This window comes from Camellia sinensis, chromosome 11 (assembly GCF_055761805.1).
Source record: "Camellia sinensis isolate YWXY chromosome 11, ASM5576180v1, whole genome shotgun sequence".
NCBI classification, from domain to species: domain Eukaryota; kingdom Viridiplantae; phylum Streptophyta; class Magnoliopsida; order Ericales; family Theaceae; genus Camellia; species Camellia sinensis.
This window is the reverse complement of record NC_138971.1, coordinates 13,840,230-13,859,525: the sequence shown is the minus strand read 5'-3', so window position 1 is coordinate 13,859,525 and position 19,296 is coordinate 13,840,230. Positions and strand designations below refer to the sequence as shown.

General features: G+C 33.7%; 2 protein-coding genes across 7 annotated transcripts; both read right to left on the bottom strand.

The window, feature by feature from the left end:
• Positions 1-84: 84 nt before the first annotated feature.
• On the bottom strand, positions 85-10,784 carry LOC114309224 (uncharacterized). 6 transcript variants are annotated; one of them, XM_082893621.1, is made up of 8 exons: positions 10,397-10,784; positions 3,816-3,901; positions 3,544-3,619; positions 2,221-2,382; positions 1,011-1,117; positions 853-894; positions 670-766; positions 85-383 (listed from the first exon to the last, which is right to left on the bottom strand). In XM_082893621.1, exons 4-8 carry the CDS (start codon positions 2,349-2,351, stop codon positions 293-295), a joined length of 468 nt encoding a protein of 155 aa, XP_082749747.1. In that variant the 5' UTR covers positions 2,352-2,382; positions 3,544-3,619; positions 3,816-3,901; positions 10,397-10,784; the 3' UTR covers positions 85-292. The 6 variants fall into 6 exon arrangements, with proteins under 6 accessions (XP_082749747.1, XP_082749746.1, XP_082749745.1 ...); XM_082893620.1 differs by lacking the exon at positions 3,544-3,619 and having other exon boundaries at positions 10,397-10,782; XM_082893618.1 differs by lacking the exon at positions 85-383 and having other exon boundaries at positions 462-766; positions 10,397-10,535.
• A 6,700-nt stretch (positions 10,785-17,484) lies between these two features.
• LOC114309228 (uncharacterized) lies at positions 17,485-18,859 on the bottom strand. Its single transcript, XM_028254934.2, has 2 exons — positions 18,791-18,859; positions 17,485-18,270 (listed from the first exon to the last, which is right to left on the bottom strand). Exons 1-2 carry the CDS (start codon positions 18,857-18,859, stop codon positions 17,485-17,487), a joined length of 855 nt encoding a protein of 284 aa, XP_028110735.2.
• Between the last annotated feature and the right edge of the window lie 437 nt (positions 18,860-19,296).

The following is a 19,296-nucleotide window of genomic DNA, read 5'->3' as shown; positions in this document are numbered from 1 at the left end:
TCAATAGAGAGAATAAAGCAATTATTTTCCAATTTCACACAACGAAACAACATTTAGCTATGGAATCTCATCACACAACAACTATTCACCAACAAAAAATGGTTGCTTTGCACCAAGGTAGAACACAGACATCAATCAATCAATTCTCGACAATTTTATGGAATGTTAACATATTACAATGGAATCTTAATTTCTTAAATCGTTTTCTTCACCTAATTCATACTTGCACAATCAAACTCTTTCTTAATAGTGAGCGCTACTAGATCTGATTCAATTCAACTGAACATGAAACTTAAAAGATGGCAAGTTCCTTCTTTATCTGTTCAAGTTCAAGCAAAAGAGCTTCTGTGTCATCCTCACCATCTTCATCATCGTCATTGTCACTAAACACAAAATAATGACACTTTCGTAATAACAAAATTCAAATAGTACATTTACACGTCAGTAATAACAAAATCAAGTGTTAGAAAAAACATTCAACTATATTCACATGCACATTTGCATACTTTAAAAACATTTCATCCTTTATAGTAACTGATTTGAAAAAAATGGAGCAGGTCTATCAAGTATAAATCGACAATCACACCACAAGTTGACAAATCAGGCCATTGGTATAAGCTTTTTGTTAACATATGAATTAATTCAGGTAAGTTTGCAATGAGTGACAACCTTCCATCACTGCTCTTAAGTTCCACATCAGCATCATCAGCATCATCAGCATCTACACTGCGTGGAATGAGGCGATCTTCAGCATCTCTCCTTGCCCCTGTAAAATAAGTAGGAAATCAGTTGAATAATTACGTATGCATAGCTAGTGTTTTTGGTACACAAAGCATGGAAGGCAGTACTCACCTTCCAATAGAAGGTGGCCTCCTTTTCTACGATCTCTATCGTCTGCACCCATAAATAATTTGATACAAAACAATTAGAAAATACTGTCCAACAACAAAACAACAACAATAGTAAAGGAAGAAACATATAGCAAAAAAGGTTGTCAAAAGCTTCTCTACCACTATAGGACTTATCCTTCAACAAGAAATGCCACCGTTCCCGCTCCTCCAACTCATCACGGAGATTCCTCTTCTGCAATTCCTCTTTAGTGTCTTGCCCATCCTTTCTGCAACAAATATTCCAACCAGTGAACAGTTTCTGTAGATAGGCGTTAGAAAGAAAAATAGTTGCATGCATATGCAGATGACATAGAAGTATTACCATGGCCGCATAAATAAAGAATTAAAAAAGAAAAAATAAACAAGAACGGATAGGCCTGGTTTGAGGTACTACCAGAACCCAAACAAAAAAAATCACGACGCCTGGTATTTGAAATAGAGGGGCTCCCCATACCCCACATCAGTTGTCCACCACAATATTTTTGAAACTCTTACAAATTCAATTTTAGAACACCCCCAGCTCCAGTTGTGTGTTCGTCTTTTGTGCTGGGAAACTAAACATGTGGCCCTTATATTCAAATATGTTTATCACTTCACTAAAAAATGTTAGCCAAATAATTATTTTCACAATCCCCCTGTTGGCAGAGAAAGGGACAAGGGGCGGAAATTGTAAAGAACCAGAAAGAAATTAAAGCCAAATTTCTTAGTTAAGTCCCATCCCTAAGTATCATGATTGGGTTGACAAGGCCAGACCATCACCGTCTTTATCAGCACATGGTTATTAAGCTTTCTTATTGTAGAAACTATCCTCAAATTTCAACTTCTCCTAAACAGAGATGTCATTGATTTGAACCTTTTGAGGGCATTCCCTCACTACAAGTGAAAATTTCAACTTCTAAGCAGAGGTGTCATTGATCTGAGTCTTTTGAGTGCATTTCCTCACAATGAGTGAAATTGCTTCAGTGCACCTACTGTTTATGACGTTTCAAATTGAAAGACTCAGATTTCATTTTATATATTATATACTAAAACTTAGCCATTTTATCAAGTATAAATTGTAATTCTTGTTTCCAAATATTTGAAATATGAAGTTCTTGGTAGGGGTTGTCAAAATCCTTAAAATCATAAAGGCTTAACTTGCGTGACAATAGGGGACTCAAATCTCAAATTGCATCTTAACGATCACAATTGGAGATCATTACCTCAGACCATATAATTGCTTTTACTAGATAGTATCCACCTTAATGGTTTTCCAGAATATTCATATTATGCAATCAAACCCTAAAGAGAATTATAAACCTTAAAATGTGGAAATTGCAGAAGTTCCAACCTGGGCTTTAGGGTTGTGTGAGAGGCAATGTCCCTTGAAGAGTATTTTTGGGAGGGGCTGAAAATTCGAGTACCACCTTGTTCATTACCACCTTTTGCAGGTGCCCATGTAGGTCGAGCTATAGTTGTCATGTTTTGTAACAATCCTCACGAGTCCGGATATCTGTAAAAGTCAAAGCAGCTATTTAAAATCCGATTAAAGAATACCTCTACAAGCAACAAGAAAGGCAAAACGTAAGACACCAAAGTAGTATCAAGAGCAACAGTAAAGCACACAACCTCATTCGATGACTCTATGCAATCTAATATTTCTATCAAGCATAAGATCTATTACAAGGTGCTAAATCTATCACACCCAACAAGTTCCTGCCCCTCTCTCATTTTCAATGAAAGAATAAATCTATATCTATATCTATTCTACTATAAAATGTCTTTAGAAGGGTAAAACATTTTTAGGATAGGATCATCGCTACTATGGTAAATAATGGTCATAGCATTTTGCAACTCACAACTTTAAAAACCTTTTCTAGACATTTAAAAATCTAAGCATTTTTTTATTATAAAAAAATTATTGATATGGTCAAAACCTGCAATCCCACACAGTTAACATTATAAATTTTTGCACAGAAATATTCAAAACATGTGATATGGCCACCAAGTACAATCCTACTATGTTACCTTTATGTAGAGAACTCATTGAGGCATTTCATCATGTTTCTTGTTGAAACAATATATCCAAACAATGAATCTAGTTCGTAAATAATGACTGTTCATGTTTCTGTTTGCTGTTGAATAAAGATTTCAAGTTATATCTTGATTTAACTATTTTAAGTAAAAATTCTCCATACCAAGACCTAAAAATATTGCCATAATCAAAATAGTCTAGAGGTGGCAAATGGGCGTGTTTGGGCAGGTTGAAATGGGTAATGGATCAAAAGAGTGTTAGCCCAAAATCATCCATTTAGATAGTGGGTTGGATATGGGTGGGTCGGATACGGTCACTCTTTGGTTCAACTCAAGACACAAGCAATGGAATTTACGGGTTATTACCTTTTTTGGTTGGGTGTCCAATGGGTTAACTTAGGCCTTGTTGGGAAAATGGCTAAATGTCAAAAGTCAACTTTTAATCTATTTTTGATCATATCATCTCTCTATTTTTTTATATATTTCTTAATTTTTTTTTTAAAAAGTCAAAAAATCAGTTTTTAACCAACTTCCCAAAAACCCATTTAAGCCCAAATAAAAACAAGTATATTTGTAATAGGTCCTTCCCAAAAAATAGAGATGTAGCATCTATTTCAGGTTTCTATCCTAAGTGGCATACCAATTTCCTCAATTTCATGAGCGTCAATTTCTGAAAGCACATGCACAAATACCTTCTGGCTTTTCTGAGTAGCATTCTGCAAACATATCCAATTGTCTTCATAAATGTACATTTCTATAGAAATCATGACTTATAATGAACTATTAGTTTTGAAACTTCAAAACAATTCGTAAAATACACAGCCCAGTGCAATCATTACTACATATTATGAGGAAGAACACTATCAATTGATTAGAGAACATAGTTGCCAGAAAATGGATATAAGAGCATGCCTGGAGATTCAGTATGACTTGGCGAAAATTGCAACTTCCTCTGCTGGATTGCCCGTCATCAAGCATGTCTTACTTCTGCCTTTGGGCTGTTCAAAACCAAACCAAAGAAGAAATGAAATAAGATTCAATGAATAAAATTCAACAAATGCTTCTCCAAATTAAACTCAGGAGTCAAAACTCCATTCTACATCACTTGTGAGTCAAGATTTCACACTTGAACTTAAAAAAAGCTATTTTTTATTTGTTTCTTGGGTGATGGAGCCAAGGTTGATATAGTAATTTGTATGCAAACAATTAAACAAAAGCTAAATTTGTTCAATAAGGATTGAGAATATGTAAATTTTATACGAAAGGAAATTACAACAATAGTTAAAATTTCAAGTTGACCGGGTTCCTTACCCCCAACTCTCCCATACTTCCAATCCATTTTGTCCATGTATACAAGAGACTAATCAATAATAAGTAACACAATTGGTGGATGGAATATTTTAGTGTATATAGTAGACTAACCAATAAGCTAGCTTCCGATACACATGTTTGACAAATTAATAATAAAAAATATTGCTAAATGTTAAAGTTGGGATGCAAAATACAATTTTCTATGTGGAATCAATTTAGAATTAAAGTAATAAACTTTAAGCATTTGGGAAGAAATAAAACCAATAAATGTTATTTTTCTTAGCAGTACCTATTAAATTAAATTGATGAGGTCCAGTAATGCTCTATAGCAACAAAAATCAATGTGGTTGTTGTGTACCTAATGGGTGATGATACATAGTTGTGTTTCTTATGAAACATACAATTGCAGAGAGAAGCTAATCGAAAAAAAGCATTCAAACCTCATATCCATAAAGATAACCCAAAGCATCATGATTCATGAACTTTCAAAGGGTATTACCTAGATTTTCACATGTTACTTAATCAGTAGCAACAGTTTAATAACATCAAAGACAATTCTACATTATTCGTTCACATTGCAACTACTATAAAATTCACCAAAGCCCCATAAAAAAAAAGAAAAAAGAAAAAAAAGAAAAGAATTTAAATAAATTCTCTCACTAACAACCCCAGGATGGCCTTGAGCACAACCAGAAGAATTTAGCCTATACACTAAAGATTTAGAGGAACTGAGAATAACCACCAACATAGAGGAACTAACACAATGGAGCCATATAATCTTTAAGCAATTCTAGAATATATGTACATCTACCTGCCATTTGTCACGGACTGGGCGCTTGTCATCCTCCCGAGAAGCCGGCTCCACGAGTGGTACTGCGTACCCCCCCGTGCATTTTGCCCACGGACCAACCTAGGAGATGCGATAGGGATCTACCCTGCCTGCCTTGCCGCTCACAACCTAATGAACCTAATGCGCTTGCAAGGTGCTTGGTGTAGAACTCGTATCCCTGATGAGTCGGTACGTGACATGCTACCACCGCCAGTCCCTGACGCCCTCGTCAGGGGGACATTACCCTGCCTGCCCCCATGCTTGTCCGTTCCCCTACCCACGGGAAACCCGCCCCGCGCGGACACCACCCTAGGTGTGGACCCCACAATGAAGGTGCTTGGTGTAAGTCCCACGTACCGTCCCCATCACAGTGCCCCTAGGCTGGCTCTGATACCACTTGTCACGGACTGGGCGCTTGTCATCCTCCCGAGAAGCCGGCTCCACGAGTGGTACTGCGTACCCCCCCATGCATTTTGCCCACGGACCAACCTAGGAGATACGATAGGGATCTACCCTGCCTGCCTTGCCGCTCACAACCTAATGAACCTAATGCGCTTGCAAGGTGCTTGGTGTAGAACTCGCATCCCTGATGAGTCGGTACGTGACACATTATTGAGCCAATAGAGGAACTAACTTGTGAATGACCCTTATTCAATGGCAGGGAAAAGGTTTGTGAATGACAATTTGATATAATTAATTTATATATAAAAAAATCAGATATAATTAACATAGCAAATGGAATAAAAAATCTACCTCAATATCTTACCATATTGTGACCAGAAGTAACTGGATGAATTTCCTGCAAGAGACTGTCTTTAATTTTAAAAGCATTTGGTTTAGTGTTCAGTTTTAGAGTAAAACCACAACTGAATTTTAGAATCCAAAACTTGTATACAAAAAAATAAAAAATAACAAAATAAAAAAATAGAAGCCAAGTATGAAGGAGAAGATTAAGATTAGGTATAGGAAAACACACCACCAACCTTGGCCAATTATTATGTTTGCTCTATAATCCCTCTTTAAAATCAGTAACTCTCCTTGGTAGCTTCCTTTGATATTCTAAATCAAGAGTTCAAAACTCAAATCTAAAGGTATGTGATAAAACAAAGTAGACAAACACATTTGAGTAAAAGAAAGTACTATTTAAGTACTATATATATTTTCTGTTAGGCTTATTGTTTCTAGGGTAATTCTTTTAGTGAATAAACATAATGCCCGAGTCAAGTTTCCTCATTGAATCTTAAGAGGACAATTTTTTTTTCCATTCATAGTCGTATGAGTTGGCAAAAGCCAGGAGTACTTTGGCAAGAGAGGTCTTGAATCACAAACCCACCTAACCTTGTACTTACCCACCTTGCTAGTATGTGTCCACAGATGCAAGCTAGAATAACTATAGAACTCTTGAACAAAAATACTGGGGCTGGTGTGCGTTTATGTCAAGGGGTACTACGACATTCTTATCTCTATCATCAACATGGAGACATGAGACAATGGAAAACTTAAAGCACCCATACAAATTTTAAAGCAAATATAAGCTTAGAAAAGCCATCCATTTAAAAAGAAAGTTTTAAATTAAAATTAGCTCCCATGGAACACTTTCATATGGCAAGCCATGATGAACAACCTTCAATTGCGAGAGAGAGAGAGAAACTATACCAAAGTGAATAAGATTATGACAAACATAGCAGCTAAGGAAAAATTATATGTTCACCGTTAAAAAGTAAACAGAAACAATAGTACCTATCAATTTGTTTTCTTCTTAAAAAGTAACTAGCACAACAATGTATGCGTTTTTTTCTCTAGAAAGATAGTTATTAAGTAACAAAATATATAAATAAAGCACGATTAGAATGTACCATACAACATTGATTGCTTGGAGATTTCGGGAAATCCAGAAGGCACATTTCAAAAAAAGGCCATATGCTTTCAACGTTCAATGCATACAAAATACTATTTTAAAATGGAATCCAAAAGGCTTTGACTAAAAATTAAAATAAAACATTTCTACAACTTACACTAGAATGTTGAATTGGAGCACAAATTCCCATTAGTCCACATCCAAGATGCTCTATACTATCTTCAAATAATTGGACTATGTTATAAGTCAATTTTTACCTAGTTCTTTCAATAATCAAACAATAGCAACATGTTTTCTGTAAGAAAAAAGTACAAAATCTGCAATAGCACAAATGAATAGAACATGCAAGTGATGCAGACATATTTTCCAAAACCATAATTAAATTTTTTTTTCTTGCCATACCTATTGAAAGGTTTTAATTTGCAATTGCAATCACTACCAAACTTCCAAAGCATGGGTAAGTTCTGTCAATGGCCTATTGGCATAATTGATGAGTCATAGGTACTAACATTTCAATAAGAATAGTTGAAAACAAAAGAAATAACAAATGGCATACTACCACAAAAGTTGCTATTTAAAAGCAACTTTAACTTAGAAGTCAAGAGAGAATGTCAAATAATGTTTCCCTGAAGAGTAGGTAACACAAAACCATTTACTAAGGGCTATTAGTCTTGGGTCCTCCAGGTACCACTCCTCATTTCCCCATTATGCTACCTAATTAGACACTGCAGATTCACTGTAAATCTAAAATTGGTAAAAAAAAAAAAAAATTAATACAAGAGATATAATTACTAATTTATTAAATATATGATTTCAAGGTCTAAAGATTGATACAAACAATCAAGAAAACTAATGGGTATAAGGGTAGATTATATGTATGCATATTTACATACCTATATATATGCATATGATATGCTATCTCTATGTGTGTGTATATATATAAACAATGCCCAAATAGTACACATTAACATGTGTTGGGGAAGGAAAAGATTGGATACACACCTAACCTTTGACATAGTACACAGAGTGGCTACCTCGAGACTTAAACTCATAACTTCAAGGTTATTAGGCTAAGATTTTTACCATTGAACCAATGGTCACCCCTGTGTGTGTGCGCGCGCATACATATATATATGTATATCTTAAATATACAAATATGAGAAAGTAACATTTCTCATAGGAAAGTAAGTTTCCAGTAAACCAAAAAATGGGTAAACAAGAAGTATTCTCATTGAATCTGTAAACAATGTTCAAGATTATCATTATCAAAGGGTTCAATAAAATCACAATACACATACACACAACGAAATGATTTTCTAGATAATAATTTTTGAAGAATTCATCAAGAAAATTGGTTGCACCTGTCTTCAACTAGCCTAAGTTGAAAGAAAAGAATTCATCAAAAAAAAATTATTCATATTTTTTGGAAAATTTTGATAAAACTCTAATTTGAACAAGAATGTTAAGATGAGTTGGGTTTTCCCATATCACACTAATCTTGCACACAACTTTCAAATCCAAAATTTCATATCAAGAAGTACTAAACAATCCAAGAAGGCTCTTTTGATTCCAACATATTAATCAGAAACTCAAACAAGGTCTATAATTTCTTACATATCTATTGGTTTTCATAACAAAATCATATGATCAAAACAAGACCCAGATAAATTATTCTATCAAACAACACCATTCAAGCTCGATCCACAAGTCATTTTAAGATAAGTAAATACACCAATTAGATTATATTATTTTACTATAAATTTTCTTTTACACATTATTATGTTAAAATTAGTGTTTGTTTTATATGTCTAGATTTTTTATTTTACTTGTGTCTAATAAAAATTTGGATTTGCCAAACTTTAAAAAAAAAAAAACTAAAACTTAAAAGTAATTTTGTAGCTTAAAAACAGAGAAAATTTATTTTATATAAAAATTTACATTGTAAAAAAAACTCGTTTAGATTTTTCTCTTTAGGTGAACTTTTAGATTTTCTTAAAAAAGCTTGAGCTGGGTCGCTTGTGTGTTTAATCAGCATGTAGACGTATAATGCTATAGCAAAGAGAAAGCAATTAAACAAATGCCAATATGATTGAGAACCAATGTTAATTTTGAATGTGAACAAAACTTAATATCATCAGCTATTGATATAGAAATTCTAAATAAGTGGAGATGGTTTGAGAAAGACTTCTAAAACACGTAGAATATTTGTTAAGCAAGACACTGTTGTTGTAAATAGATCACATCACATGGATATGAAATTTGTCTATTAAATATTTTTATAACATTGGATAATTAACTTGGGCATCGGATGACTTTCAGCTATTCAATGGCTGGAGGTGTTATCTTGAAAATGGTGATCACGTGGTTCTAATCATTTTCTTCATTGAGTTTCTTCATCATCAAGTGTCACATTTTCTATGTCCATACAATATCAATCAGAAGGAAGTTCAAAAAAATAAAAAAGTGAAGTTTAGGAGAGTCAATATTCTAATTTACCACTAACTAAAGTTTAACACCTTAATTGATGTTTTGGGAGCTAATACTAATGCAAATTATTAGATTATAATGTTGCAGACAAAGTTGAATTTGATTTGGAGGACTTTGAACTTGGTAAAACAACAACAACAACAACAAAATAATAATAATAATAATAAAAAAAAATTGGGACATTGTACTTAAAAAACCTATCAACATTTTTCTTATATAATAGATATTATTTAAACAAATATTATCTTAGAGTTGTTTTAGGAATATACTATTTTAGTTGATTTTTTTAATTTTTACAAAAAGACATAAAAAAAATAGAGATAATAGTTAATTTTTTAATAATAACTTTTTGATTTTTCAATTAAAATAACCTATTGCTAAACTTGCTAATAATCTTTAACAACTATGTACCTAAATATTCACCACTTTCCGTCAAAGCCTACCACTCTTAATTAATCACAGCCACCATTATGGGCTGCTTAATAATTACTATTAAATAAAATTTTCAAACCATTTGGTGTCACAATAATGTTACAATAATATTAGAGACACTAATTATTTTACCACATAATCTCATAGTGATGATGGGTCGACTTATTGTTTTTGTGTAAGAGAAAATTTATACAAAGAAATAGTTTGTATACTTAATTTTTGGCACCATCTAATCTTATATATGCTAAACTTATTATTTTGATATCATCTAATCTTATAATCTCCTGAAGTTTCTAATATCAACAATTACAAAGAATGATTAACAAAGAAAGAGTATGAATATCATTTCTTTATATAAAAATGTATATTTTTTGAGATACAAAATCAGTCATAGATGGTGCCAAAAATCACTTTTTAGGGTTAGGGTTTTGAAATCAAAGCCCTATCTTGGGTGGTTACAGATGTTAATTTTGACTGAGAACAAACCTTAATATTAGATATTCAATAAGGGTTAGGGTTTTGAAATCAAAGCCCCAATGGCACAACTATCTTGGGTGGCTGTAAATAGGAACATACCTGACCTACAGAAGAGAGCTCTTGTAAATTTTCAATTCGACTAGAAGGGAAAATATTTGCTGACAAACCCATGGTGGAGATGGGAACAGAGTGATGGCTTGTGAAGAAGATTTCAACAACGGTGGCGTGGATCGCCGATGGGGCTGGTGGTCTTTGGCCATCGCGGAAGCTTCGGCTATGGTGGAAGAGAAGAGAAAGGTGAAGAGCAAGAGAGAGAGGCCAATCGTTCTTCGCTCGCTATGGTGGAAGAGAAGAGAAAGGTGAAGAATGGTGGCCCCGACGCTTGACCGTTGGACTTCGACAATTATGGTGGAAGAGAGGAGGGAGGAGAAGAGGAGCAAGAGCACGAACCAGAGCAGGAGAGGGAGGCAACTGAATTGGGACTCTTGGAATTCTGATTACTTTGCTTGTTTGACAACCGGTTACACCGGTTGTCAATTCAAAATTAAATTATTAAACTAATTTAGTTATATGATAGTTATGAGATAATAGGGTATATATAAATAACTAAATATAACTAAGTTATGAGTTAATATAAGAATAGTTATGATTTATATGATATTAGTTATGATATCAAATCACATAATCTCATAACTGATGTATGGTACATCCAAATGTACCATAGCATCACCCGTCGCTGGCAGCTGCTATAAATAGGTGTACGGAGAGACAGATAAGTGTTGTTCAAAAAAAGATAGACAGATAAGTGGTGCTAACATGGTTTTTCAGATTTTTGTTTTCTTCATAGACAAAAGGGAATAGAATTTGGGGCAATTGGCCCAATAGTATTAAATTTGGACTGTTGATCTAAGTGTCTAATTTATTATAAAGAGTAAATTATAAATACATTTTTTGAGATTTGTTTAAATATGAGACTTATTTATAAGTCTTATTTCAGACACTTATATTAAGCTAAGTCCTATGTAATTTTTTATAGAGTTTCAAGTCCTATTCAGATAGGAATGTATTCCACAAGATTCTACATAAACGTAACGTGACGTGACACTTACATAAACGTAACGTAACGTGACATCTACATAAACGTAACGTAACGTGACATCTACATAAACGTAACGTAACGTGACACCTATATAAACGTAACGTGACATCTATACGTAATGTGACACCTGTATAAACGTAACGTAATGTGTCACGTCACGTTTCGCAAGCTTAATAAGTTTTTATTTTTTTTAAATTGAATGTGAAAATGTTACTGGTTTATGTTGGTGTCACGTTACATTTCATATAAATATGATCTATGGTAACATTCAATTTCCTATATAGGAAATTGAATGTTGCTATAGATCATAGGTGCCACGTTACGTTTATGCAGGTGTCACATCATGTTACGTTACGTTTATGTAAATATGATCTATGACAACATTCAATTTCCTATCATAGGTGTCACGTTACGTTTATGTAGGTGTCACGTTACGTTACGTTTATATAGATATGATCTATGGTAACATTCAATTTCCTATATATGGTTTTACTATTATTTATGATATTAACAACTAATATTGAGGGTAAATGTGTCAACAAACTTCCCACAGGACTTGTGGGAACATAAGTTTTTTAGTAGGACCATATGTTGCATAAGTCTCCCTAATAGGACTTATAAATAATTTTCCCTTGTTTAAAATATGAATTATTTTTTGTAATTTGAAAAATTACAAATATTCCTTAGTCATAATTTTTTATTTAACAAAATTAACTGAAAAAATAAAATTTCTAACTACTCTTCCATACAATAATAAAATTATCTGAATTATTAATTGAAATAAATTTCTGACATTATTAAAAAATTATTAATTGACTTGATGGTTTATTAATAAATGGGCCTATTTGTTATGAAATTATAAATTTAAAGGGGTGAAATGTAATTTTTAGAATCATAAGAGGTAATTTGTACTTTAAGCAAATCTAAAGAGATGTATTTATAATTTATCCTATTATTAATCGGTAATTTTATATGTCAGTGATTACTTGGTATTGGGAAAATTCTATTTCCACACACCTAATTAACTCAAGGCAAATCTTTTCTCAATACACACCCCTATTAATTTGATTATTAACTATTTTTCTCAATCTACATCCTTAAAATTACAATTATATCATTCACTTATAACCATAGTACACACTTTACACTCAAATACACACACTTTAATTGATCATAATTCACATTTCTAGTTCCACCCACTTTGGTGAAGATCAAACTCACTTCATTCAAATAGAAAAAAAAAAAAAAAAGACTTCGTTCAAATAGAAAAAAAAAAAATTCAACTTTCCTCACCTCCATTGAAGACTTTGAAGAGCTCCATTGAATCTCTACTAAAAACTCTTGAAAACCTTTGTTTAAGGTAAGAAATCTTTCCATTTTATTATTATATTTACCATTTTCAGATATTTCTTCACTCCATTGGCATAAAAGCATTTGTTTTTCCCTTGCTGGGCATGCTGTGGATCTCTCAGCACTGGGTGTCTGAATTTGTTTGTTTAATTCGGAACTTAGTCACCAAATAATATGTATAATTTGGACTAATTAGGTCCGAACAAAATATACAATTTCGTAGTTTGTTTGCCGAATCTGTTCTATTTTTTCGATTTTGTAGTTCCGAATATATGCAATAATGTCGGTAATTGATTTTCAAAATATTTGTGTGTATTCGACACTGAAGTTCTGAGTGGTTTTATTTTTTTATTTTTATTATATGATATAGAAGTTTACACTAAGTTACATAGGTCACCAAGATTGGTTTTACTTTAGGTTCTTTTCCAACAATTTTATTTTATGGGTATGTTTATGTATTTATTTATTATTTTTTTTTTTTGCAAAATTCAATGCATAACAATAGAAACAAAGTCTGTGCAGTATTGGTATTTCCACATTATATTGTCAGCTTAAGTAGTTGGGTTTTCATAAATGTTGTTAGCTAAATAGCTTAACAAAACAATTGCATTATATAGAATATTAAAGTTTGAGTTATTTTGCTTTTGGGGTTTGTCCTTTCAAAACATTGAAATTGGGGCCAAATTTGGTCTTTGGTTGTATACTTACAGCTATAACAAATTTACAATCAATAGCATGTACAAAGACAAGTGATGGGCAGTCCTTTGATTGTTTAAAAAATGATGTTGGTATTGATTAATGACCATGTTGCCTTGGTAAATTGGTCGAATTGAAGTTAATCTGTATTTCGCATGTTGTGAACATTAACCAAACTAATTGGTGAATGGTCTACATAGAATACAAATAGTTTTGCGATATCCATATTTACATTGTAATTTTTCAACAAATCCTAGTCTCACTCTTTCATTAGTAGTAGGGTTATGTCTTTAACTTATTTTATTAATTTTACTTCATCCAAATTGTCAATTTAATGGTCTATAACTGCATATTAGATTTCATTAAGGTGGCATGGTTATGCTACTTATTACCCGCATTGATGTGATCCTTTTCTGGGAGTGCTTATTCTGTTTCATTATATTGGGTTGATGAGAACAACTTTCCTTATGTAGATGGATGCCGGTCCCAGTGAACGTCTGTCAGTAAAAGCTTCGAACAGGAGACTCCATGAATTAGAGAGACGTGAACGTGGACGTGCTTGAGTGCATGATGATGACACGCACATTGCCATGGATGATGATCCTATACATGATGCACCAGTTATGGATGATATTGCTATGGATGATGACCCCACTGGTGATAATACTGACATTGTTGATGAAAATATCCTTACTCAGCCATTTCCGGGAGAGCCAACTGATCCATCAATCCTTAAAAGTTTAAAAGTCATGTTGCCACAGCTATTTTGAATGGTGTTGATGAAAGGGGGCCCTTGAAGTGTCATGATCACTTATCTAAGATTCATTCGTGGCCGTGTTGGGAATAAGGAAACAACGCTACATTTGTAAACATTGTAGAGATGTTAGGACTTGCACAATTAGCTCGTTGCATGTACCGCTTTGTCAACAAAATTGTAGTGTCCAGTTTTGTTGAGAGATGGTAACCAGAGACAAACACCTTCCATTTGACTGTTGGAGAGATGATATCACATTGGACGATGTCGCCACTATCCTAGGGCTTCCCATTGTAGGCAAATCTATTAGTGTGCGTAAGTTGTCAGAAAGGTGGGTCATTGCATTAGTAGTTAATACCTTGGAAATTGATGAGCAAGATGTCAGACATGAGATGTGTAGTGCTGGAGGCAATTTAGTGAGGCTTGAGTGGTAGAGGGCACACTTTCATAATGTCACAAATAATGATTCAATGGAAAGAATTGCATGTGCAGGTAGAGCATACTTGCTATTTTTGTTGGGTTGTACACTTTTCAGTGACAAGATTGGTAATAGGTCCTTGTTGTTTATTTGAGTTTGTTGTCCGATTTGACGACTGTATCTTCATATGCTTGGGGTGCTGCGGCATTGGCATACTTATATAGATAAATGGGGTATGCTAGCAGGTCCGGCATGAAACAAATAGTCAGTTACATGACACTTCTTGAGGGATGGATTTATGAGCACTTTCGTGGATTCCAACCACACTTGAATATGAATTACACTCGAGACATGCCACATGTTTACCATTAGACTTCTCAGAGAGAGTCTGGTGAAGAGACACAGTTGCAGTCTTTTCTAGAGGAGCTTGATAGGTTAGGTGTACATGACGTAAGTTAGAAAGTCCATCAAAATTTGAAACTCTATATCACACAAAAATTACAGTTGCCATTTCTTACAGTTGTTATTGTTTGTAGGTTATTTGGGACCCATACCAGAGTTGCAGAGATGTCCATCCATGTCACCTAGTTACGTTCTACCACGATTGCCTAAAGTGTTTGGAATTAGTTGAACCATATCACCCTGATAGAGTTTTGAGACAGTTTGGTAGAGTGCAGACAATCTTTAATCCACCACTTGGCCCTATGCGTGCCTCTCAAGGAGCCACAGCTCCATGCTACAATGTTATGTATGCATACTTAGACATCATTTGAGAGGCATGGGACAACCATGTGTTATCTGATCGGAGGAGGAGTACACCGGTACGGCAACCTTGGGATTGTGTTCCTGGTTACATGGATTGGTACCAAACCATTTATATGTATGTTCAAAACCCAGCGCGTCATTCTCAAGTGGACCCAAATATTCATCATTATCAATATCCTAGCCAAGACGCACAAGTACTTTTTTTTTTCATTTACAGTACAAATTATTTATGTGAACTATTATAGGTTTGTACATAATGTTGTATTTGTTCTCGTAATGCAGCGTATGTCACAAATATATCAGATTACTCATCCTTTTGTTGAGGCTGGCTCTGAGGACAGTGTTCAACATCATGATAGGCTTTACTACACAATTGATGCAATTGAACAACTTCCTCAAGATCAGCACATTACTGAAGTTGTGCCCAGCACATCTGCTCAGGGTTGGTCTGTACCCAGCTCTTCTACTATACATCATTTTGGAGCACATTACACTCGCCGGTCACGTAATTGATAGTAGTTCATAATGTTAGCACAAGTAGTTGTTGATGGTGTTGGTGGATGTATATGGAGACAAATATTATTATTATTTTTGGATTATGTACTTTTTTGATTATGTGCAAGGAGACGGGTATGTTGTGATTATGTGGATGGATTGAAATACTAGTTAATATTATTATTTCTTTTTAGATACTTGTTTAATATTATTACTCTTCAACAGTAGTTGCACTTGGTTAATATTATTTTCATTACGTTTTGTGTTTAGACAATGTAAAAATATCCAATTGCATCCATTCCATAAATAAGAGAACTATAAATCATATGATATTCTATTTATAAAAATGATCATTACAGAATCCAATGGCAAAATGAAATCCAAACTCACTGGATGTGCCCAAAACAATTTCCCTAAACTTCTACAACAATGAGAGGAACTGGATGACCGGCCTCCAAAAATACCTGCACGTACATCCAAAACATTACATATCTTTATCAAATCCATCAAATTTTCAATTACACAAATATTGAACAACAATGTTCGGTTATTTTCATAATTTATACATGCACAAAATGATTTCCATTGACAAATCCAATGGCAATCTCGCGATGATCAGCTATGGTTACTGGCGATGATCTCAAAGGTAAGAATGTAATACACTGTACAAGACTACATTATAAAATGATGCAATAAGATGCCCCATGTCAAGCATAGTCATCCAACGATCAAAGCCTGGGCTATCTTCAAATTATGAAAGGGAGTGTGTCAGCTCCCCAACCCTCTCATGCGACCTGTATAGTGCAACGTATTCATCTCTGTGATTATTCAATTCAAGTAACAGATCATACCTCACTTGCACCCAGTCATTCTCTCAAAGACCAAGTAAACTTGTAATAGCTCTAAAACCACAATTCCCATCACCATCTACATCCTTCATCAACTTTATGAGTGGTATTAACATAGGCGAGAAGTCACTAGCATATGCACTCGGTAAACTTGTTCTTGCACGATATATCTTTGTCTTCACATTCCGCTTCTTCTTATGCACTTTTGAAGCTCTCTTTTTCTTTGATTGACTGGAAGATAATGTGCTTTGGGTATCATGGCCATCGTCAACCAACTCAAATGCACATGGGTCACGACGACAAGATATATCAATTTTCTTATGTCCTCGATGTGGATTAGGTTTCACATCAGGCTCAATAAGAAAAGTGCTCGCTGAATTTGCAATTTCTCAAAACTTTTTCAACATATCCAATTGATTACCTCAAACTTTTAAACTTTTGAAATTTTTATGGATATGTTGATTACCTCCGAATAGTTACTGAAATTTTTATGCAGTATTGTAAGGTAATCATTGTATTCCTCTTCAGTCGATGACAATACCAAATAGTTCCATGCAGTGTTAAACTTGTCCCATTTTCTTTTGTCACAAACTTTTTCTTGCGTTTCGTCAATACATTCTTATTAATATGCCAATGACAAAAGAAATGTTGAGCATTCGAAAAGGTGTTGTCAATGGCATTCATCAAAGCAAGCTCTTTATCTGTGACAATGGCTTCAGGTAAAACACTGTCATCCATAAGATCACGCAATGTTTGTAACGCTCACGCATAATTATCAACTCGCTTAGTTTGCAAGCATGCGATAGCCATGGAGGATGTCATATGTGTTGATGTCACTTCCACAATTTCAAGAAGAGGAAGTCGATATCTATTCGTCTTGTATGTGCAATCCATAATCAACACACGAGGGAATGTACAAAGTAAATCCAAACTCACTGGATGTGCCCAAAACAAGTCTATGATAGTCATAGAGAGTTCCTCACATCGATGATGCTCAATGTACTTATGTTTCGCTAATTCACCCTGCAGTTGTTGCATCTGGAATCTACCAGCTTTCTGTAGAACCCTACATCGATTTCGTACATTATAAACTGTCTTCATTGTGCTCATATTAAGGGCATCCCTCTGTTTGAGTGTAATGAGTATCTCTTTTGGTCTTTCTAGGCTCTTTGACATATTTACTAACAACGACTTTTCATTAGTTGACAATCTCCTTGCATATGAATGTCCTTGGAGATGCTTCACAGCTAGATGATTATGCAGCTTGCAAACGACATTCAATGTCCATTCATCGTTTGTTTTTGACTTGTATGCCCTCAAATCAAATGGACATTCACACTTCTTCATACCAGTTTGTCTCAATAAGTCTTTTGAGCCATCTTTCAACTTTTTACACACTCTATACTTCCCACTCCGCTCACAAGTAAGATAAATTTTTGGTCTCTTACGACCGCCACCATAGTCCAACATCCTTATAATAATTTTAAAGTCATTTATCCTTCCAATGTCATGTACCAAAGTGAGCAATTCATCTTTGTTGTCGAAAATCTAAATATAATGTCACACAATTTTCATAAGAACAAACTAAACAAACTAACTAATAAAAATTATGAACTTACTAATTTCATGTTAAAAGTTATCTGTTTAGCTATGAAATGACTAGTACAATCTACCATAATATCCGGTTGAACCTTAGTTCTTCAGTGTATGCCATCTGAAAGGAAGGAAAAAAGTTCATTTGGTTTTACAGAGTCAAAAAAAAAAAAAAAAAAATTTAGCACTATAAAGCCGAAAATAATAATAAAAAAATCAGCACTAAAAAAATGAAAATAATAAACAAATTTGACACTATGTAGCTGAAAAAATTAATAATATTCGGCATTTGAGTACCGAAATAAATTAAAAACTGACAATTGAAGTGTTGAAATATATAAAAAAAAAATTGGAACTTTTCTATCGAAATATAAATGTTATTTCGGAAGTTGATTTATGAATATATTCATAAAATTCAGCACTGAATCTCTGACTAAAAAACGCAAAAAAATAATAAATTACTACATGATTTTACCTTTTCATCACTAATTTTGCTGTCACCATTGCTTGAGTTTGAACTTCCATAGGTTTGTAACTCTTCCATATCAAAATCAAGTAAAAATTGTGGAACTAATAATTAAACGATGTAAACAATTGAGTATAAACCTAAAGATTAAAGCAATATGAGAGATGTTTTTAGAGTATTGCTCTTTGCAAGTAATACAGGAGTAGAGTGTGTAACAAGAATAGTGACCACAATAGAAAAATTAGGGTTTAATTGTTTTCATTCAAAAGGTGTATATTGAGATATTTTTGTTCCTAAAAGATGTGCATAGAGAATTTTTCTCTATCATATTATGGGTGTTGATGGATGTCTATTATAGTAATTTCTATTTAGGATATAATTGTCATTAAATTAATTTTTCATTAAGTGTGTGCCCTGAGGTAATCAGGTGTGTGGAAATAGAATTTCCCTTGGTATTGTTTGATAATCTAGAATGGGCAAATTACCCACAAGTCCTTTTTGAAAAGTGTGTATTT